This window comes from Nothobranchius furzeri, chromosome 14, assembly GCF_043380555.1.
Source record: "Nothobranchius furzeri strain GRZ-AD chromosome 14, NfurGRZ-RIMD1, whole genome shotgun sequence".
In the NCBI taxonomy this organism is placed as follows: domain Eukaryota; kingdom Metazoa; phylum Chordata; class Actinopteri; order Cyprinodontiformes; family Nothobranchiidae; genus Nothobranchius; species Nothobranchius furzeri.
The window spans coordinates 25542654-25565664 of record NC_091754.1 but is presented as its reverse complement, the minus strand read 5'-3'; the positions used below and the strand labels follow the sequence as shown (position 1 = coordinate 25565664).

The window sequence follows — 23011 nt, the reverse complement described above, 5'->3', positions numbered from 1 at the left end:
TAAAGCATATAAAAATGTTAGCAACAGCTAACCCACAGAGTTAAAATCCAGATCATAAAAGTAGGTCTTTAACCTCATTTAAAAAACCTCTACTGACAGGGAGAGCATTACAGTTAAGGTAAGGGCATTCCATAGTCTTGGACCCGCTACCGAGAACACCCTATCCCCTCTTGTCCTCAGCCGAGCTCTGGAAACCGAGAGCAGCAATTGGTTCACAGAACGGAGTGACCTACCAGGAACGTGTGTCTTCAATACCTCTGACAAATAGGCAGGGGCCAATCCATTTATTGACTTGAACTCCATTAAAAGAAGGCAGCGGCTGCAAAGGCTCGATCCCCCATGGTGCGGTGTGCTGTTATGAAAGGGGAAAGGAGGTTGGAGTCAGCAGAACGAAGGTGCTGGATAGGAGAATGGCGATGGAGAAGTTCCGTCAGATAGGATGGTGCAAGGTTATTGAGGCATTTGTAGGTGATGAGGAGCAATTTGTAATGGATTCGGTATGGAACAGGGAGCCAGTGGAGTTGTTTAAATACCGGAGTTATGTGGTCCCTGGAGCGGGTGTGGGTGAGTAAACATGCTGCTGAGTTTTGGATGTATTGCAGTTTTTGTAGAGCTAAGGAAAGAAGTCCATAAAGAATGCTGACAGTAGACAGTAGTTATGAAGTCGAAGATGAGTGTTTGGGCAGCGGAGTCAGTGAGGGATGGACAGAGACGGAGATGGAAGAATGATACCCTGGTGATGTGGTTGATGTGAGACTTAAAGGAAAGGGAGGAGTCAAAGATGGCGCAGAGATTACGGACTGTAGAGGAGGGAGTCACTGCTAGACCGTCAATTTGGAGCGTAATATTTAGAACAGAGGGTAGGAGAGATTTGGGACCAGTGATGATGAGTTCTGTTTTGGAGCAGTTCAATTTGGGGAAGTTAGTGTCCATCCAATGTTTAATGTCAGAGAGGCATCTTGAGAATGTTGAAAGAATGGTTGGGGTGATTGATTTGCTGGAGATGTAGAGTTGTGTGTCATCAGCGTAGCAATGAAAATGAAGACACTGTTGGCGTATGATGTGACCGAGGGGGGGCATGTAATGGATGAAGAGGAGGGGCCCTAACACAGAGCCCTGGGGAACACCATGGAGGACAGGAGCACATTAAATTTAAGCAGAGCCGCCTGCAACATTGCCATTGATAAATAAATAATGATTAAATTTTGTGGTCAACAAATTTGTTAGAGGACATGCTAGGGCTGGGCAATAAATAGAAAATTTATCATTATCGAAATTTCGTACTCTTATTGAGATAATGTTTCTCATTTACATAAATTTGATAATAAAATAGCAAAACGATGTGTGTAGGTTGGCAACGTTCGTGTCCCTTTAAGAAGCTGTACCACCTTTAGTCACGTAAAAATGTGACTCAACATAATACATGTGACAGCCCCATCTAGTGGACAACTTTTTTTTCTGCGCATACCTGTAGTTCTCGTCCACTTGTCCTTATTGAGGTGAAATCCTCAATAAATCGTGATATTGATTTTAAGTCATATCACCTAGACCTATGACATGTCTCATGTCTTATTTAAACATGTGCTGAACCTGACTGGAAATAAAAGAAAATCTTTCTTTCTCAATCTTTCAAATGAATTAACGACAAAATGCTAAATTTTTTTTTGTTGTTGTTGACTGTTAAGGGTTAAAGCATTCTCTCACTCACTCACTCACTCACTCACTCACACACTCACACACTCACACACTCACTCACACACACACACACACACACACACACACACACACACACACACACACACACACACACACACACACACACACACACACACACACACACCTGTAATTGGATTTCCATAGCCTTCTCACTCCATTAAGAAGCAGACACTTAAGTTTACCCATTAGATCGCTAAATCTGACTCAGTATGTGGGTTTGCTCTTTGCCGTCCATGCTGTGTGATCTGACTTCAAGCTTAATGTGTGTGTGTGAGAGTGTGTGTTTGTCTATATTGCATTACAACATTTATTCCAGAAAAAGTTTTGTTAAACTCACAAAAATCCGCTATAAGGACTGAGAGGTTTTCTGTGTTGGTATCCACGTTCACCAGAACATGTTACTTTTGTGTGAATCAGGAGGGTTGAACCTTCTCTCCTGTGGGTCCTGAACAGAAGACATATTCACGTTGGGATTCATAACAACCCCCAGCTATGAGGTGGAACACCCTGCCCTCCAAACTTAACCCCTTCCTTTATGCATTTCCTCTTCAGCTCACTGACTCCAGGCCACTTCTGCCCTCTTGCCTCCATCATCACTCTCCTCTAAAATGATCCCTCTCGTAATTATGCTCACATTTGTCTCTTGCCGCTGCCTCTCAGCTGTATCTGACAGCAGCTCGGCAGCCATCAGAAATTTCAGCTCTTTGAATAATTGTGTTGATAGTTGAAGCTGACTCAGACCAGTCTCTGGTCCTGTGGGTCCTGAACAGAAGACATATTCACGTTGGGATTCATAACAACCCCCAGCTATGAGGTGGAACACCCTGCCCTCCAAACTTAACCCCTTCCTTTATGCATTTCCTCTTCAGCTCACTGACTCCAGGCCACTTCTGCCCTCTTGCCTCCATCATCACTCTCCTCTAAAATGATCCCTCTCGTAATTATGCTCACATTTGTCTCTTGCCGCTGCCTCTCAGCTGTATCTGACAGCAGCTCGGCAGCCATCAGAAATTTCAGCTCTTTGAATAATTGTGTTGATAGTTGAAGCTGACTCAGACCAGTCTCTGGTAGGTATTAGTCTGGAAGGTCTTGTGGAGCCAAAATCTGATAGACTTTCCATTTGAATTAAGACACAGCAGGGGACTGCAGAATAAATCTAGCACAGAGAAGATTTTTTCCCCTAGTCAGCTGGGAAAAAAGATCCTCATGAGATTTATTCTTCATGCATGTTTTGTGTCCAGAAGATTAGTCCCCTGGAGTCTAATTAAGATGGAAAGTTTACTAAAATGATTTTATTTACAGTAAGAAAAGCTCTTTAAGATCAGCCTAGGACAATGCTTTCAAACATTGTCTGGCATGTTGATCCTGGATGTGGCTTTGCTTTGCATTAGTACCTTTTCTTGTCTTCACCCCCAGGGTCTGGACAGTACGCATATGGAGACGACGAGGACTGGTATTCCCGTAGATATAAAGGTAGTTTGCACAGACATTCATTCATGCAGACGTTTGACACACTATTGCAGTGGTTGTGCTGCCTATGTAATCTTTTAGTCACTTTAATGTTTAAGTGTAGCTCAGGAACTATTTATGTTAAACTAGTACAAAAGCAAATATTAAACCATTTTTCTGTGACTTTTAAACTAACGTCGCTGAGAGATGTAAAGGCCGAAAAACTAACAGCTTTTTGATCAGCCTCAGCTTAGAGAAATAGAGTTCATATCTGGCAGGACAGATGATGACTAATTGTTGCCTTCTTAAAATAGCTCCAGTCTGCAGAATTATCCTGCAGCGTGTGCATTACTATTTTATAAACTTTTACACTACAAGGGATTTTGCATCATGTGGTTATTTGCATGGAATTCAAGCTTCATCAGCAGAAGCTAACTGTGGCACTTTCTGTGCATTCAGGGGTCAAATCTGACAGGATTTGTTTAAATAACAATGTAAAGCAAAATAAATGCTGTTTTAACTGTTTATGAAATGTCACTTCCACTGATCGCTCTGAAATCCAAGAGAATAGAATGATTTCAAAGGGGCAATAAGTAAGAATTTTGTAGTGAAACAATCACAATCTAATGTCTCAATCATGTTAGAAAGAAGGTTACATTGAAACAGAATGTAGTGGCTATTTGTCCATGAAACTCAAACCAAAAAATAATCAAATTCTTTCAAATGGCCACTGGGCTACGTCAAGGGTTAGGCTTTAAAAAGATTTCAAATCAAACAATGTCCATGCCAAAATTGCGTTTGGTGGTGGTTTATTCTCACAAGAAGCAAGAGCACAGATTTTTTGCGTCCTCTCTGTCTCTGTGGTAAAAAAAAAACCATGTCCCCTCGCAGCCCTGGCTGCTCCACCCACCTTGACCTATTTATACAAATAATCACCCACACCTGACCAATAAACAATAAACTAATTAGCCAAAATAATAAATAAAAAGCATAATGCAAAACAAACAAATGAACTTTAGCATAAAATAAAGAAAATAAACTAGGCTATAACTTAAGCTATAACTTCAACAACCCAGCCCCTAATTGCGAAGGTACTTTACCCGCAATTAACCGTAGCATTAGCACAAAGAAGCTATTTCCTGACTGAAGCCTAAGAACTAAGCCGGAATCTTTGGATCCTCACCATGTCCTTCCTGAAGGAAACAAATAGATAGAAGATTAAGTTGAGAGGAGTGTGGGTATCCAAGATGCACAGTCATTCATTGGCCTCCAGGAGGAGACAAAGCTTGGAAACCGGTCTGTTCCTGGATGCTGGTCTTGGTTTGGACCTTTGCAGAGCGGACCAGTCCTCTGGAGTCAGCTGTGGTGCTCAGAACTCTGCCCATCATCCAGGAGCCTCTTGGAGCAGTGGCATCAGCGATCACAACAAAATCCCCAGAGGAAAAACTTCTCCTTTTCTTTGTCCATGTTTGCCTTTCTTGCATTACAAGCAAATACTCTGGTATCCATCATTTCCAGAAGAGCTCCCCCATGTATTGCACTTGCCTCCATCTCCTCTTGATGTACAGGTCAGATTTTTCAAACAGTCCTGGTGGTAAAATAGGCTTGCCTTTTAGTAGGAGAATATGATTTGGGGTGAGTGCCTCCAAGTCATTGGGGTCTTCTGAGACTTTAGTGATTGGCCGGTCATTGAGTATTGCTTCGACCTCACAAAACAGCGTCTGCAGGCCTTCTTCATCCAACGTTTGATGTCCTACAACAGAAGTAAGTATACTGTGCACTGAGCGAATCAGACGCTCCCAAACTCCACCTTGGTGAGAGGCAGCTGGGGTATTAAAACTCCACTTCACTCCTTCCTACACAAAGGTTCTTTCAATTTTAGAGTGATTTAGAGCAGCCAGAGCCTGCCTCAGCTCTTTCTTTGTACCTACGAAATTTGTGCCATTATCTGACCTTATGCTTCTCACAGGTCCTCTTCTGCAGATAAATCTTCGCACAGCATTGATGCAGGACTCTGTATCAAGGGAGGTTGCCCCTTTCAGACAGGTGAATATCACTCCATATCGCTTCAGCAAAGTTCTCCCTCTTCTCACCTCCAGTGGTCCAAAATAGTCCACTCCAAAATTTGTGAATGGTGCTTTATCAGGCACAACTCTTTCCTCAGGCAAGTCTGACATCTTCTGTTCTCCAAGTTTTCCTCTGTACCGTCTACACACTGTACACTGCGACAGAATCTTTCTGGCTGCAGAGTTGGCATTAATTATCCAGTACTTCTGTCTCAATCTGTGCAGCATATGATTGCGTCCAGCATGTCCAAGTTGGTAAAGAATGTGACGCAATATAAGCAGGGAAACATGCAGATCCTTTGATAGGATCACAGGATGTTTTACCTCCCATGGTAGAGCAGACTTAGACAGGCGCCCACCAACTCTAAGAATGCCATCTTGAATTAAAGGGTCAAGGCGATACAGAGGGGTGTCTTTGGATCATGTTTTAGTGAGGCAATTTCCCAGCTAAATCTTTGGTTCTGAACAAACTGAATTATTGCCTTTTCAGCCTCCTCCAAACACTCTGGTGTCAAGCTGGATCTTCCAAATGTGGCTTTGAAAACTTTAAGCTCCTTTTCCACATTTACAGTTGACTTAACTGCATACTCTTTTCTCATGTTTATGTTTATGTATTTAGCAGACGCTTTTGTCCAAAGCGACTTTCAAGTGATAATCGGCATGTTGCCCTTGAGGCTAACAACAACAATAACAACAACTTGGCATCGATCATGGAGAGGAGGGAACAAAGGAGTGGACGGTAGAGGAGGGGACAGGTGCAGGGAAGGTGCTAGTTAAGAAGATGCTCTCTGAAGAGCAGGGTCTTCAGGAGAAGTAAAAGTCTTTCTTTCAATTCCAGCAACCAGGCCACGGATGTTTTCATTTTTCTCCAGGATGAGAAATAGTGAATAAGCCGACTGGTGGGATTGTCACTGTGTGTCATAATAGCACTCACTTTAAGTTCTCTTTTCACCTCTGGATCATCCGATGGGATGGTGGAGTCATTCAAGTCGAACTTTGGCCATTCGGTGGGAGGTAAGCTCAAGAAATCTGGTCATTTTAGCCATTTTTCTTTTCCAAACTCCTGAGCTCTTAGTCCTCGAGATGCTTCATCAGCAGGATTGTCTTTGGTGTTTACATATCTCCACTGATCTTTGTGGCTTCTCTTCTTGTGCTGACACGGTTGGCGACGTATGTATGAAAGCGCTTTGTTTCATTACAGATGTACTTGAGAACAGTAGTGCTATCAGTCCAAAAAAATTATTTTTGCAACGGCAACTGGAGCTCTTTCAACAGCATTATGTTCACTCGCACGGCAAGCGCTGCTGCAGCAAGCTCAAGACGTGGAATAGTAACTTGCGTCAGTGGAGCAACACGAGCCTTGCCTGTGACAAATGAAACATGCACACTGTTAATGCTCTCCAGTCTCAAATATGAAACACCATCATACAGGTGCTGGCCAGTAAATTAGAATATCATCAAAAGGTTGAAAATATTTCAGTAATTCCATTCAAAACGTGAAACTTGTACATTATATTCATGCAATGCACACAGACCAATGTATTTCCGATGTTTATTACGTTTAATTTTGATATTTATAGGTGACAACCAATGAAAACATCAAATCTGGTATCTCAGAAAATTAGAATATTCTAAAGGCCAATGAAAAAATGTTTGTTTCTCTAATGTTGGCCAACTGAAAAGAATGAACATGAAAAGAATGTGCATGTATAGCACTCAATACTTAGTCGGGGCTCCTTTTGCCTCAATAACTGCAGTAATGCGGCGTGGCATGGACTCGATCAGTCTGTGGCACTGCTCAGGTGTTATGAGAGCCCAGGTTGCTCTGATAGTCGTCTTCAGCTCCTCTGCATTGTTGGGTCTAGCGTATTGCATCCTCCGCTTCACAATACCCCATAGATTTTCTATGGGGTTAAGGTCAGGCGAGTTTGCTGGCCAATCAAGGACAGGGATACCATGGTCCTTGAACCAGGTGCTGGTGGTTTTGGCACTGTGTGCAGGTGCCAAGTCCTGTTGAAAGGTGAAGTCTGCATCCCCATAAAGTTGGTCAGCAGCAGGAAGCATGAAGTGCTCTAAAACTTCCTGGTAGACGGCTGCATTGACCCTGGACCTCAGGAAACAGAGTGGGCCAACACCGGCAGATGACATGGCACCCCACACCATCACTGACGGTGGAAACTTTACACTGGACCTCATGCAACGTGGATTCTGTGCTTCTCTGCTCTTCCTCCAGACTCTGGGTCCTTGATTTCCAAAGGAAATGCAGAACTTGCTTTCATCAGAAAACATAACTTTGGACCACTCAGCATCAGTCCAGTCCTTTTTGTCCTTGGCCCAGGCGAGACGCTTCTTGCGCTGTTTCTTGTTCAAGAGTGGCTTGACACACGGAATGCGACACCTGAATCCCATGTCTTTCATGAGTCTCCTCGTGGTGGTTCTTGAAGCGCTGACTCCAGCTGCAGTCCACTCTTTGTGGATCTCCCCCACATTTTTGAATGGGTTTGTCGTCACAATTCTCTGCAGGGTGCGGTTATCCCTAGAGCTTGTACACTTTTTTCTACCACATTTTTTCCGTCCCTTCGCCTGTCTGTTAATGTGCTTGGACACAGAGCTCTGCGAACAGCCAGCTTCTTTAGCAATCACCTTTTGTGTCTTGCCCTCCTTGTGCAAGGTGTCAATGATTGTCTTTTGGACAGCTGTTAAGTCAGAAGTCTTCCCCATGATTGTGGTGCCTTCAAAACAAGACTGAGGGACCTTTTAAAGGCCTTTGCAGGTGTTTTGAGTAAATCAGCTGATTAGAGTGGCAGCAGGTGTCTTCTATATTCAGCCTTTTCAGAATATTCTAATTTTTTGAGATACCAAATTTGGAGTTTTCATTAGTTGTCACTTATGAATATCAAATTTAAATGTAATGAACATTGGAAATACATTGGTCTGTGTGCATTGCATGAATATAATGTACAAGTTTCACGTTTTGAATGGAATTACTGAAATATTTTCAACCTTTTGATGATATTCTAATTTACTGGCCAGCACCTGTATGCTGTTTGACTGGCTTCTGAAAAATGATGCAGTTTTGCTATTACTTGTGTTCCAAAGTCATCTGGTTTGATGCACCGCTCCACTCTAAATCCACCCATTAGCAGGAGTTCAGAGAGCCACTCAGACCAACGTTGTGAGAAGACACTGGGGACTGGCTCATCCCATGTGAGGTTCATTCTGCACAGCTCCTGTAACAGTAACTTGGCAGGAATGATGAAAGGAGACAAAAAACCCAATGGATCATAGAGAGCTCACCAGAGAAAGGATGCCCCTCCTTGTGTGTGGACGTTCCTGCACCACAGCCCTGAACCTGAAGGTATCATCCTGAACACACCGTTGCATCCCCAGAGCTCTTTCCAGAGGTAATTGGTCCTTGTCCAAATCCACATCCTCCAAACCACCTCGGATGTTACGGGGAATCAGTGCAGAAACATTTGGGCTGTTTGTGACCCACCTTTGAAGATTAAAGCCACCTTTCTCAGAGAGACATGTTAATCCATGTGTGAGCCTCACTGCATCTTCAGTTGCAGCGGACTTAAGGCAGTCATCAACATAGAAATTTGTCTTTACTACATTGAGGACGTCAGCTGAATATTGCAGAGCATTATCCTGAGCAGTTCTTCTCAGTGCATAGTTTGAGCAGCTTGGGGATGACACAGCACCAAACAAATGCACACACATCCTGTATTCCTCTGGCTCCTTTGTGATGTCTCCACTGGGCCACCACAGAACGCAGGAAGTTGACATGTTTGTGTGGGACCCAGACCTGGTAAAACATGGCGTTAATATCAGCCATAAAGGCGACAGGCTCTTCTCTGAACCTGAGGAGGACACCAATAAGAGAGTTAGTTAGGTCTGGGCCTTGTAGGAGCTCGCTGTTCAGTGATGTAGCCACAATCCAACACAACACGCAACTTTCCTTTAGTTGGGTGGTAAACCCCATGATGGGGAACGTACCACACTTTTCCTCGTTTTGGAGTGGGCTCATCTGCTGGAACTTTTTCTGCATATCCTTGCTCCAGCATGTTGTTGAGGAATTCAATATACTGAGCTTTAAATGAAAGGTCTCTGTTGAATCTCCTCTTCAGACTTTGGAGTCTCTGTACAGCAATGCAACGGTTATTTGGCAAAACAGGATCTTCAACTCTGAAAGGTAAGCCAATGCAATAATATCCATTATTAAGCACTGTAGTATCGTTCATAATTTTCATGAATTTGATGTCCTCTCTTGACATCTCAGGTTGTTCATCATTTATTCTTTCATTGAAGTCATGATTGTACTGTAGCATTAACGTGTCTTTCAAGTGCTCCACAGATATGCGGATAGCCGTTACAACAGTACATCCTGATTTGACACCAGCACCTCCAGAGTCTCCAATACAAAGAGGCCCGTTTATGACCCAGCCAACCCTGGTTCTCATTGCATATGGTCCTCCACCCTGGCTGTTTATTATTTCCCATGGCTCCAAAACATTGGGAGAATCAGTGCCAACGAGTAACTCCACATCTGCATCCACTTCAGGTAGTCCAATGCTACTCAAATACGGCCACTTAGCAACATCGTCCTTACATGGTGCATTGACTTTCGACACAGGCAGTGTGGTTTGTGTCAGAACAGATGGCAGCTCAATAAAGTCCTCTTTGTCAAGACCAGAGACCTCCAAACGTCTTATTGCAGTGGTTTTAATGATTTTAGTATGACCCATTGTTCTCAACAATACATTGCAGCGTTTGCCTGTTACTCCCAGCCTTTCAGCCAGACTTGTGGTCCAGAAAGTAGCAGAACTCTCAGGGTCCAGAAAAGCGAAAGTATACACGGCTTTATTACTTTTCTGACTTTTCACCTGCAAAGCCACAATGGAGAAAACAACAGTGTCCTCTTCACCAGCCCCAATGTGACCACACGTCTGCTGCAGCTCATGTACAGTACTCACAGTTTCTTTGGGAACTATACTTGTGGTATCATCCTTCCCCACATGCAGGACAGATGGATGTTTCCTGTGGCACACTTCACAATCCAAACGATTTCCACAAAATTTGCTTGTGTGTCCATATTTTAAACGTCCAAAACACACTCCTTTCTCCTTTAGAAACTGTATTTTGTCCTGCTGTTTCCTTTTTTTAAACTGAAAGCATTTGTTCAGAGTGTGATTAGTAAGCTGGCAGAACAGACACTTGAGCTGGCTACTGATACTTTTTCTTTTCTTTAGATCCAACCCTCAGCGCATTGATGTTTGTCGCAAAGGAACCACTTTTCCTTTTGTGTTTTACTTGTGTGGATACCTTTGTGTGGCTGGCTGGAGAAACATCATGAAGGTTTCCGAACAGTGGGTCCGAAACAATTTTTACTTGGTTTTCAATAAAATTGTCAAGATCACCAAACACTGCTCTGCTGCCAGTTCGCTCCAATATGTCAGACGCCACATCTCTCCACTTTTCCCTCCACTTATACGGGACTTTGGCTAAAATTGTCCTCAGGTTGGTTGGCATGTCCAACTCCTTCATGTACTTTATATGATGGACCATGTTGGAACAACCTCGAAGAAACAAAGCAAATGACTGCAGAGCCGCAACATCCTCAGGTTTTATTGGGGCCAGTTGTTGATTTTGTCCATGTATGCAGAAGAGATTTTATGTTCACTGCCAAAATGTTCAGTCCAAAGTGCCTTTGCTCTTTGGTAACCAAGTTCAGAGGGGAGATGCTGGCAACTTCTTACAATATCCCTCGGTTGCGCTCTGGTATACTGTTCTAGGAAGTACAAGCAGTCACTGAGATTTTGAGTTTTGCTCTCAATACAATTTTCAAAGGCTTTTAGAAAGGATTTAAAATACAGTGGGTCACCATCAAAAACAGGAATATTTCTCATAGGCAAAGCAGAAGCTGTAATTTGTTGAATCAACAGAGCAGTGATTTCATTTTGACGCTGCATTATATTCACAATGTCTGGAACGTTACTTGACGGAACACTGCCATGAGTATTTTGCAAAACAGGTGAATCATTACTTTGTCTTTGAGGAACATCAATGACATTTTTCTTAGGAACTTGTATTTCCACATGCTTGGGTTTGACACTGACGATGGCAGAATCAAATGGAAGGCTGGGTGAAAATGCAGGACTTTGACTGGCTGGCACAAAATGTTCAGCATTTGGAGTTAGTCCATTTGTTTCTTTAGTTTTTGACTTTTCCAAGTAAGAATTCATGCCATCTGATGCAAGGACACGCTTTGACGCCCTTGAGCCACATTTTGAATTTACTTCCAGAACCTCCAGTTTTGCATTTGTCACTTTTATTTCTGCCTCCAGAGCCAGTTGCTCCTAGCCTGGCAAGCCAGACTAGCAAGAATTTAGTCTAGTTCACTAGGCTAAGTTGCTCCCTTTCTCTTCTTAAATGTTCCCGTTTCTTTCGTAATTCCTCTTGTTCCAATTTTATTTGTTCCTCCTGCGCCTCCAAAAGGTGCTTTTGTTTTAAGGCAGTCATGCACTCCTCTAATGCTGCTTTCTCTGCTTGTGCCAATAATTTTGCTGATGCCGTAGATGAAACCTTGGAGACTTTAGACTTTATTTTGGAATGTGCTGTGTTACAATTATTTGATGCACTGTCATCGGGTCCCATCTCATTTTGGATTTGGTTGTCAGGAGGCTTAATACAAAATTCATATGAATGGCCAACATTTGATAACCACCCTTTGACATCATCCGCAAAGTTCAAAAATACTTTTTTCTTTTCATCAAAATATGTATTTTGTTTTTCTCTTTCATCCTGAGGTAAGTCCAGCGACATGAATGACAAATGATGTTGTTTTGGCTCATCAACACAAATTATCATTCCATCCAAAAGAGACTTGAATTTATCAATATTGTCTGCAGAATGCATCAATCCATCCATTTGTTTCATGCATGTTTTGGTTTGTTTAAATTTCATTGATTGTTTTTCTTGGCACGTTTGTATGAAAAACATCAATCCTTTCGGAGTAAAACCAGTGCGCCTCTTTGATGAAAGCGCCACCTGAGTGTCACTTGCGGCTTTGGCTGCCACTTCAGACAATATGGATCACTGATGTTGAACAGGTGCACACATTTAATTGCAACGATTGGTGAGAGACATACCTTGCAACTCGGTGCTTATCCGGCGTGGCTAGCCTTTGCGCACAGAGTCGGGTGCGCCATTGGTTTCCTTTGCGCGCAGCCGTGTGCGTCAGCTGTGATGGCCTCGGGGCTTGGCCCGTGCAGATTGTGACGAAAAGTCTTCCTCCATGCGGTAGATGCGGCTCCAGCGCTCCAACAGCGTCACCGCTGTCCAATACGGCATCCAGGGGAGCTTCGTGTCAGATGCATCTCACCGCGTTGTTTGCACCATGCCCGGCTCACACAGCCTCCACTCCTAGGCCCAGCCCTTGTCCTCATCTCCACCGTCCAGGTGTGCGATCCTGGCTTTCAAAAAGATGATCCACGCGAACAAAAACGGTCCAAGTTCCAAATAAGCAAAACAATTTGCTTCCGGGGGGAGTTTTTTTTTTTTTTTTTACTTGTGTAGTGGCTATTTGTCCATAAAACTTAAACCAAAAAATAATCAAATACTTTCAAATGGCCACTGGGCTACGTCATGGGTTAGATTTTACGCACGGGTAAAAAGATTTCAAATCAGTCAATGTCCATGCCAAAATTGCGTTTGGTGGTGGTTTATTCACACAAGAGCACAGATTTTTTGCGTCCTCTCTGTCTCTGTGGTAAAAAAAAACCCACGTCCCCTCGCAGCCCTGGCTGCTCCACCCACCTTGACCTATTTATACAAATAATCACCCACACCTGACCAATAAACAATAAACTAATTAGCCAAAATAATAAATAAAAAGCATAATGCAAAACAAACAAATGAACTTTAGCATAAAATAAAGAAAATAAACTAGGCTATAACTTAAGCCTATATTAAACTAAATAGCTTCAACACAGATTTCATCCTCGGCCAGCTGGGGGATCATCAGTGTTTCTGCTTTTAAAGAGGCTGAAGAGGAACGTAGTCTTTGTTTACAATCTGTGCTGCCTCTATGCGTCCTGGTTCTAGAGTCAATCATCCGTGAGCCAGCTATTTGGTCAAGTCTGTGCTGACATTTATAATTTAACACCAACTGGTAAAGAGCAATAGATTTGTGGAATGTTAAACAGTAAAAGGAGTGGCCCAGAAGTTATTTCTTGTATCCCTAAGAAGCCTTGGCATCTTAAGCACTTTTTACAGGACACAATTTGCTAGAAAATCGGCGTAATATTACTGAAACGATGTGTCTTTAAACATGCAATGCTAGCATTACTTGGCGTTACTTCATGCACCTTTAAGACAGTTTAATTCCCTTTAGATGTGCATCTTTTAAAATGAATACATTTAAAACAAAGTAATAATTAAAGTCTGTTTAAAGTCTGTTTAATCTAATAATATTTATGCTTGTAAATAATCACGCATTGTGACATTCATCATGTATAAGTTTAGCTGTTTTAAGCAATGTGGTATTTGCTGCATTTAGACTAGCCATTAGCTTATCAATCCTGTCAGATGTAATAATTTAAACTTTAAAACAAAAACACATTTTAAAATGCTAGTGATAGCATTTTCCAATTAGTTTATTTAAAAGAAATAAAATATAAACCAAAAATACCTTTTGAGTTAATTTCAACAGGTTTTGTCTGCATCACTGCACAATGTGTAGCTATTTCTATGTGCACACAAAAATAAGATGTGCAAAAGTCTTGAACCACTCCTTATCTTTTTTTGCCACTCCAATGGAGACAGTTATTTTTTTGTATTTTGCAATAAAAAATGACCAATCAAACATTCAAACACACATAGAGGCAGCTGAACTCAAGCGATTGTTTCTGCTACGTAACAGAAAACATATCAAAGTTTTAAATGTTTGTTGCTTCTACAGAAGATCTACTTTGTAAACTGACAGAAGCTTTCAGTTTTAAATTGGGTCAGTAAAACAGAAGATTATCATTCAGGCCAAATTAAAACATACCCATTGTGTCATTCTGTTTTTCTTTTCTTTTCTTAGACTCAGTGGTGGTAGGAACTTGGCCAACACACACACACACACACACACACACACACACACACACACACACACACACACACACACACACACACACACACGCACGCACGCGCACACACACACACACGTGCACACACACAGCAAGATGGGGCAAGGGAGGCTGTCTGTGTCTCCATACTCATCTTTATTCCATTTGGACATTAGCCTCCTGTGTGTGTGTGTGTGTGTGTGTGTGTGTGTGTATGTGTGTGTGTGTGTGTGTGTGTGTGTGTGAGCACATTTAGCCACAGGGCTATGAGTTTGTTTCAAGCCAGAAAGAAATAAGAGTACAGATTTTGATTTCTCTGTATTCTCTGAAATGAGAAACTCTTGGCCTAATAAACTTGGCACCAGACATAAGCTTTTTGCATAAGCCTTGCAGAGACGGGCTCCACCGTGCTGGGGCAAGAGATGAAATTAACTATTTCTCAGAGAAAAGTGTGACATTTTGTTTCAATTTAAATAAACAATTTGATCTGGATGAAATTTACTAGTGTAAATTTTGATCTACAGGACAATTTAAAAAATGCAACAACACTAAAAGCTGCAGTTTAATAAGTAGCAACACTTCTAATTCGAACTTTAACCTTTTTCTGTGAAATTTTCTGAAACGCAGGCAATAGAACATAGATCCCAGTTATTTAGTCCTTTTGAGTTTTTCCCTTCTAGGACACTAATGGATGATCATAGAGAAGGTAATAAAAAATCCACCGTATCTGCTTGAACTCAAAGCGATGGGTGTATTTATTTTTTTATTTTTTTTACATTTTTCTGCTAAAGGAAGCCTTTCTAAGCCCTTATACTCCTCAGGTAAGTGCTTTTATTTAGGTTTCTCCCATTCAGAGTTATGGTGTGAGTGATGTTACTTCCTTGATGCCTCTAATTTAACCTCAGTACTTAAAAAAATCATCTTTACTCTCAGGAACCCCGTGGTGTGCCCCCATTAAGTTGAAGCATGGGGACGTCAGCTGTCGCACGCCTAGAGGGGAGCATTACAGGAACGTGATGGGGACTCGCTGTAAGATCCACTGCAAGCGCGGGTATGAATCCCAGAACTCTGAGGTGGTGTGTATGGCAAGCAGACACTGGTCCTCCAACTACGCTTGCAGAGGTGAGAAAACACACACACACGCACACACCCTCAGCAAACTTCAACTTGACACGGCTGATTGATTATTGGTTTATCATACAGAAGCCAACATTTCTGTTGTAAGATTGATCATTTTTGAGCTGAAAATATATAATTTTGGACAAGAAAGAGTTGGAGATTATTAAAACCCTCCAAAGCTGATTGGAATACAGATGATTGACCTGCAGATGAGTTTAGCCAGGCAGCCAATTAATTTTGGTAAGATAATCTTGTTTGGTCAGGAACTGGGGTCTCATTTATCAAACATTGCGTAGAATCCTTACTAAAACCGTACTTAAGCTCAGCAAAAAAATGTACTTATGCCAAGTAGGTTTGTGATCTATCAAACGTGGAGTACGCACAGCTGCACGCAATCTCCGCTTCATAAATCGGAGACTAACGAGAATGTTTCTCAGCTGCTTTTAGTCACATCCCGCCCTCACCACGCCCACTTACTGCCATAAATGATCAATGCAAAGTGCCTTGTGGATCTCATGCATATACATAAGCCGGCTTGTTGCAACATTTCAATCACGACCACAGATCAAGGAAGCGCTATTTCACAAGCAGAAATTCAGGTAACTGTGGGTGAGGTGGAGAAATGAAAGGAAGTGCTTTTGCAAAACAAATAAGACAAAATCCACAGAGTGGCACAGCGTTGCTGAAGCCGTCAATGCTGAGTTCTTCAGAGAGATCTGTGGCGGATATAAAAAAAGATCCGATTTGAATTTGATCCCCAGACTCCCGGGTGAAAGTCTCGCACGTTAACCAGTCAGCCAAACATAGATCTCCCTTGTCCAAGTAGCCAGGGCGCATGATCAATCTGGTCACAGTGAAAGGACACACACTGTCACAGACGCATGACATTCTGTCTCAATCTGTCCCCCTGCTGATAATCTGCATTCTGTATTCTACGCTTCAGGCTGTGTGTGTGTGTGTGTGTGTGCGCGCGCGTGCGTGTGAGTGTGTGTGCATGTGTGTGCATGTGTGTGTGTGTGTGTGGGGGGTCTTGTTCTGTGTGAAAACGAAGCAGTACAAGTAATAATGCTGCAGGATTTCATAATTTTATCCTTCTCAGCAGCAGCACTGCAGGTGCTCCATGCCCAACATGTGCGTAAGCCAGGTCTTTATTCAACTTAAAGTTGCGTACATTTTTCTGCTAAGTTTTCTTTCTTAAATCCCAAAGTTTGTGTGGAAAGTAGCTTACGCAGTTTTCCTACCCCGTTTTGTGCGTAAGCAAGCTTGATAAATGAGGCCCCAGGTCTTTAGCCAGTTTTAATCTGTAAATGGGACATATTCTGTAAAACTCACCTTTTGCATACTTTTGTGCTGCAATGAGGGTCTTTGCTGCCTCTATAAACACTCCAAACATGGGGAAAGAAATCAGTCCATACATTTTTGTCAGAGTTTGGTTTTAGGAATTATGTGCCTGAAACAAGCCATTTCAAAAAGTCCCTGTTTGTGATGTCATAATCAGAGAAACTAGAATAGAACCACCTATTCTCTCTCTCATGTGCAAGCAGCTCAAGTCAGAGCCCATCCCAGACATCTGAACTTCTCAGCCTATAGCAGCTTGAGTGGGGGTATGGGCATGGCCAGCTCCAGCTTATTTTCTTTTAGTGACAGAGCCCTGAAATGGCTCATTCTGTCAGGTACTGAAAATGTCAAGAATAAAACGGATTAAATTACTTCATGTGAGAGGGATTTAGTAAAAATTCCTTCAAAATCATGTTTTGTATCGACCATAGAACTATTACAACTGAAGAAAAAAGTCATAACCTTTAACCTCCTGGGAAAATATCATGAAGAGTGGTGGATGAGACTATAAGCAAAACATAGCAACAAATCTTCAGGAGTTTTTTATGCAAATATATCTGTGAGTTTTAACTTCCTTTTCTGATTTGTTGACCTGTTTAAACTCCAAATCCCTAACTCGGAGCTCTTTCTGCTGACAGAAATCCGCTGCCCGAAACTTGAAATGCCTATTAACGGTGGCTACAAGTGCTCAGATGGCTCCTACTTCAACTCTCGCTGTGAGTTCTTCTGCTCGCCTGGATACACTATGAAGGGCCAGAAGACGGCAGTCTGCCAGCACAGCCATGTGTGGAGTGCTGCAGTCCCCACATGCATCGGTAAGCCTGTTCGGACTATGATTTTAGTCTTCCACCAGGGAATCCTGAGGCACAAAGTCAGTCACAGCTCCTAAGTCATGATCTATGACAAAATTGTTTCCTCACACGTTTTTGTGATTGATGTTTGGAAGAAAACAAGCCTAACAACCCTGTAGGCAGTTTTGTCCACACACCATAAACTTTCACTGTTTTTACGTTTGTTTTTGCCAGAGTCTGAGCTGAAAACAACAGCAAGCTGAGAGATCTGAATTCTCTGAACATTTAAATGACAGAACAGTTTTTTAGCTACTGTCAGAGTTTTACCTCCAGCCAGCCTGATATGGCATAACGTCTGCTGCACCTTCGTCCACAAGGACACTCTTGACTCATTTTGACTGCGTATTGATTTATTTGATTTCTGTGTCGCCCAAAAAGGTCATTTTGTCTTGTTTCCGATGCTTCTGGCGTATCTCTGGGCTTTGCCGTGTTTGATAAATCTTCAGGTGTTTTTGGTCTAACACAGAGACAAAAATGAGGCAAAAAATATGCAAACACCCACAGTTGAATTTGAATCATAGTTTTGTCCAACATGCATGGTTTTGGACTGTGGGAACAATTAAGCCAACATCTTTCACTAAAGTATTTAAATATTTATGTTTTTCTGTAGATGTGGAATCTCCCAAAATCAAGTGTCCCAGTGTGAAGGACAAATGGGCAGACCCAGGAAAGCTGACAGCTAGGGTGACGTGGGACACGCCAGAGGGCGTTGACACGGCAGACGGGATCCTTACAGAGTCAGTCTCAGCAGATCCTCTTACGCTTCTGTCCCGTTTTGCTTCTGTGCTCTTGTGTTAAATCCTGTTCAAAAATGGAGATCTCAGTGAAAGATTCATCCTGAGCATGTGGTTTGCAGTGTTATCCTGAAAGGACGACCTTCAAAATCTGACTTCCCAGAAGGCCTCCATAAGATGACCTACACTGTGTTTGATCGGGCCGGGAACAAAGGGTCTTGCCATTTCTCTGTCAGAGTTCGAGGTGAGCTTGTAAAACGGGAAACATCTTCTCAAAGAAAATAAATAAAATCTCCGGCGCACAAGGATCAGGTTTGCTGTATTTCTCTATGCAGTGCGTCGCTGCAGCCCGCTGTTTCCCCCAGACAACGGTTACATGAAGTGTGACAGCGACGGAGACAACTACGGCGCTACCTGTGATTTCACCTGCACCGGCGGCCATGAGCTGCACGGCAGTGCTGCAAGAGTGTGTCAGTCTGCGCTCACCTGGTCCGGTTTGGACACAACATGTGCACGTATGTACCATAACACACTCACTCATGCATGCACGCGCGCACACACACACACACTACAGAAATACAAACTCTTTATGTTTATAACCCTAACCAGCTCATGCATAAAATAAACCACAGATGTGTACAGCTTTTTTGAGGCAGAAGTGAAAAGAAATTTGTTTATCTTGACAAAATTTTGACACAAATTCACTCAAACTTCCATTTAGTTTTTTCTTTATTTCTAATGCTGCTGCAGCCATTAGTGCTTGCAAATAATAGAGTTACATATAAATAACAACACAAAGCAAAACTTATGACTGAATTAGAAAATGTTTTGCATGAACTGCCAAATAAATCTTCAAAACTTTAGTTTGGTTTTAATCTTTTGTAGGCAGCGAAATGCTCTTTTATCTTGGGCCCGCCCAGACTCGCTATTAGGTCATCAGTCCAGTCAGAACTAATCCGTTTTCTCAAACTGAGTCAATCCATAATAGTTCACTGAACTGCTCTTTGGCCTGTCTGGCCATCAGTTTAATAACAAAAATTACATTTCTATGTGAAGCGGCTGGGATGAGGTGTTTTGTTATTGGACTTCTGTGCAAGCCGCAGTTTTTCCATAACGAACACCATGTTCGAACATAAGGATGCCCACCGGTACACTTGGTACCAGGGCAGCCTAGGTCACAGGTCGATGATAGATTTTGTAGTCGTATCATCTGACCTGCGGCCGTATGTTTTGGACACCCGAGTGAAGAGAGGGGCGGAGCTGTCAACTGATCACCACCTGGTGGTGAGTTGGATCAGATGGCAAGGGAACATGCCGCGTAGACCTGGCAGACCCAAACGCATAGTGAGGGTCTGCTGGGAACGCCTGGCAGAAGAACCTGTCAAGACGGTCTTCAACTCCCACCTCCGGCAGAGCTTTGACCACGTCCCGAGAGCAGTGGGGGACATTGAGTCCGAGTGGGCCTTGTTCCACTCTGCGATTGTCGAGGCGGCTGTTGCTAGCTGTGGTCGTAAGGTGGCCGGTGCCAGTCGTGGTGGCAACCCCCGTACCCGCTGGTGGACACCAGAGGTTCGGGGAGCCGTCAGGCTGAAGAAGGAGGCCTACAGGGCGTGGCTGGTCTGTGGGTCTCCGGAGGCAGCAGACAGGTACCGGATAGCCAAGCGGGGTGCAGCAGTGGCAGTTGCCGAGGCAAAATCTCGGGCGTGGGAGGAGTTTGGTGAGGCCATGGAGAAAGACTATCGATCGGCTCCAAAGAGGTTCTGGCAAACTGTCCGGCGCCTCAGGAGAGGAAGGCAGCAACTCGCTCACACTGTTTACAGTGGGGATGGGGAGCTGCTGACGTCAACTGAGGCTATAGTCGGACGGTGGAAGGAATACTTTGAGGAGCTCCTCAATCCCACCAATGCGCATTCCGAGGAGGAACCAGAGCTGGGAGGCCTGGGGATGGACTGTCCGATCACGGGGGCAGAAGTTGCTGAGGTAGTCAAACAACTACACAGCGGCGGAGCCCCGGGGGCGGATGAGGTTCGTCCTGGGTATCTCAAGGCTATGGATGTTGTAGGGCTGTCATGGTTGACACGTCTCTACAACATTGCGTGGTCATCGGGGGCAGTTCCTAGGGAGTGGCAGACCGGGGTGGTGGTCCCCATCTTTAAGAAGGGTGACCTGAGGGTGTGTTCCAACTATAGGGGGATCACACTCCTCAGCCTCCCTGGAAAGGTCTACTCCAAGGTACTGGAGAGGAGGGTCCGATCGATAGTTGAATCTCAGATAGAGGAGGAGCAATGTGGTTTTCGTCCTGGCCGTGGAACTGTGGACCAGCTCTATACCCTTGCAAGGGTGATGGAGGGGGCATGGGAGTTTGCCCAACCAATCCACATGTGCTTTGTGGATTTGGAGAAGGCTTATGACCGTGTCCCCAGGGGCACCCTGTGGGGGACGCTCCAGGAGTATGGGGTGGGTGGCTCTCTGTTAAGGGCCATTCAGTCCCTTTACCAGAGGAGCGTGAGTTTGGTCCGCATAGCCGGTAGTAAGTCGGACCTGTTCCCAGTGGGGGTTGGACTCCGCCAGGGCTGCCCTTTGTCACCGGTTCTGTTCATCACTTTTATGGACAGAATTTCTAGACGCAGCCGTGGTGTGGAGTGTGTCGAGTTTGGTGGCAGGAGAATCTCGTCTCTGCTTTTTGCGGATGATGTGGTCCTCCTAGCTTCATCCAGCTCTGACCTTCAGCTCTTGCTGGGTAGGTTCGCGGCCGAATGTGAAGCGGCTGGGATGAGGATCAGCACCTCCAAATCTGAGACCATGGTTCTCGACCGGAAAAGGGTGGCTTGCCAACTCCGGGTCGGGGGAGAGGTCCTACCTCAAGTGGAGGAGTTTAAGTATCTCGGGGTCTTGTTCACGAGTGAGGGTAGGAGGGATCGGGAGATCGACAGGCGGATTGGTTCGGCGTCTGCAGTGATGCGGACACTGAGCCGATCTGTCGTGGGGAAGAGGGAGCTGAGCCAGAAAGCCAGGCTCTCGATTTACCGGTCGATCTACGTCCCAATCCTCACCTATGGTCATGAGCTTTGGGTAATGACCGAAAGAACGAGATCGCGGATACAAGCGGCCGAAATGAGTTTCCTCCGTAGGGTGGCCGGGCTCAGCCTTAGAGACAGGGTGAGGAGCTCGGATATTCGGGAGGGACTCGGAGTAGAACCGCTGCTCCTCCGGATCGAAAGGAGCCAGTTGAGGTGGTTTGGGCATCTGGTCAGGATGCCTCCTGGACGCCTCCCCGGGGAGGTGTTTCGGGCATGTCCTGCCGGCAGAAGGCCCCCGGGTCAACCCAGGACACGTTGGAGAGGTTACATCTCCAATCTGGTCCGGGAACGCCTTGGGGTCCTGCCGGAGGAGCTGGTGGACAAGGCCGGGGAGAGGACGGCCTGGAGCTCCCTAGTTGGGATGCTGCCCCCGCGACCCGGACCCGGATAAGCGGAGGAAGACGAGACGAGACATTTCTAACCTTTATTTAATATCTGAATAATTGTATATCTTAAAATGCATCAACCATTATTTGCCATAACTGAAAACAATGTCTGAGAGGCGTGATCATCTATAAAACATGATCCGATTTAATAAATGTAATTTGTTATTACAAACCTGTGTGTGTCATTTAATACAGGAAACTCAGTTTCTTGTTTTGGTTGATGCTCAGTGGGGGAGAAAACAGCAGTCTGTTCATCGATCAGTAAAATCCATTCTGGCCTCATACTGTTTTATTTAAATATCTGTGAGTCTGAGCTCCGGGCTATTAGCAGTCAGCCCTCAGTTCTTCTGAGCAGCTAAAACCCTTTATTATGCAGAGCCTCCTGGTGACGGTGTGCTGTAATAAATCCTCACCTCTCATACTGTTTCTTTCATATCTTGACTTAATTATGCATTCAACGTCATCACAGCCATGAACATTAATGTGGGAGTGCGTACAGCTGCTGCACTGCTGGACCAATTCTACGAGAAGCGACGGCTACTGATTATCTCTGCGCCGACGGCTGCCAATCACAATTACCGCTTCCAGATGACTAACCTCCAGGTGAGGCACGACTCTCATACACACACTCACACACACACACACACACACACACACAAAGCACCGGCTGAACGTGAGTGGATGCAGTCGGACAGAGGAACGGCGAAACGGCGCTGCAGTGATTGGCGTCCTCTGTGATGTTTCTCACAGGCGCTCTACAGCGTTTGTGTTTTCACTTACATGCCAAAGTGGGACAAATGGCAAGGGGAGAGGTTGTCGAGGCGATGATCAAAAAATGTCACCGGGGTGAATAAATGCCTCTGACAGCAGCTCTGATAGGGCTATTTTGGTGTGGATGTTTTTCACCAGCCCGTCACAAACCATTAGGTCAGCGTCGTGTTTAAACACCTGACCTTTTGGATTCAGTTTGTTACAAGCTGAGAAACTAACCAGTGTCCGTTTGTGGATAAGCAGAGCGCGTATGCTTATGAACTGCACAGAAGTATGATTCGTATGGTTTTATGTTATTACTGAAAAAGAAAAATTCCTATTGAAGCTGATCCCTGAAAAGAATAAATTATCCTTCATTCTCAGGTGATGTGAAAGTAATCTGAATTAA

The 23011-nt window shown here is 44.0% G+C and overlaps 1 protein-coding gene across 3 annotated transcripts in view; it reads left to right on the top strand.

The window, feature by feature from the left end:
- srpx (sushi-repeat containing protein X-linked) overlaps positions 1–23011 on the top strand; it is a 32535-nt gene that overhangs the window by 4968 nt on the left and 4556 nt on the right. The window contains exons 2-9 of one of the 3 annotated variants that reach the window (XM_015966215.3): positions 3133–3189; positions 15136–15165; positions 15278–15466; positions 17440–17616; positions 18263–18389; positions 18509–18630; positions 18722–18901; positions 22322–22455. In XM_015966215.3, the coding sequence (XP_015821701.1) occupies positions 3133–3189; positions 15136–15165; positions 15278–15466; positions 17440–17616; positions 18263–18389; positions 18509–18630; positions 18722–18901; positions 22322–22455 (1016 nt within the window). The remainder of the gene's footprint in view (positions 1–3132; positions 3190–15135; positions 15166–15277; positions 15467–17439; positions 17617–18262; positions 18390–18508; positions 18631–18721; positions 18902–22321; positions 22456–23011) is intronic. The other 2 variants (XM_015966216.3, XM_015966217.3) reach the window with 2 other exon arrangements.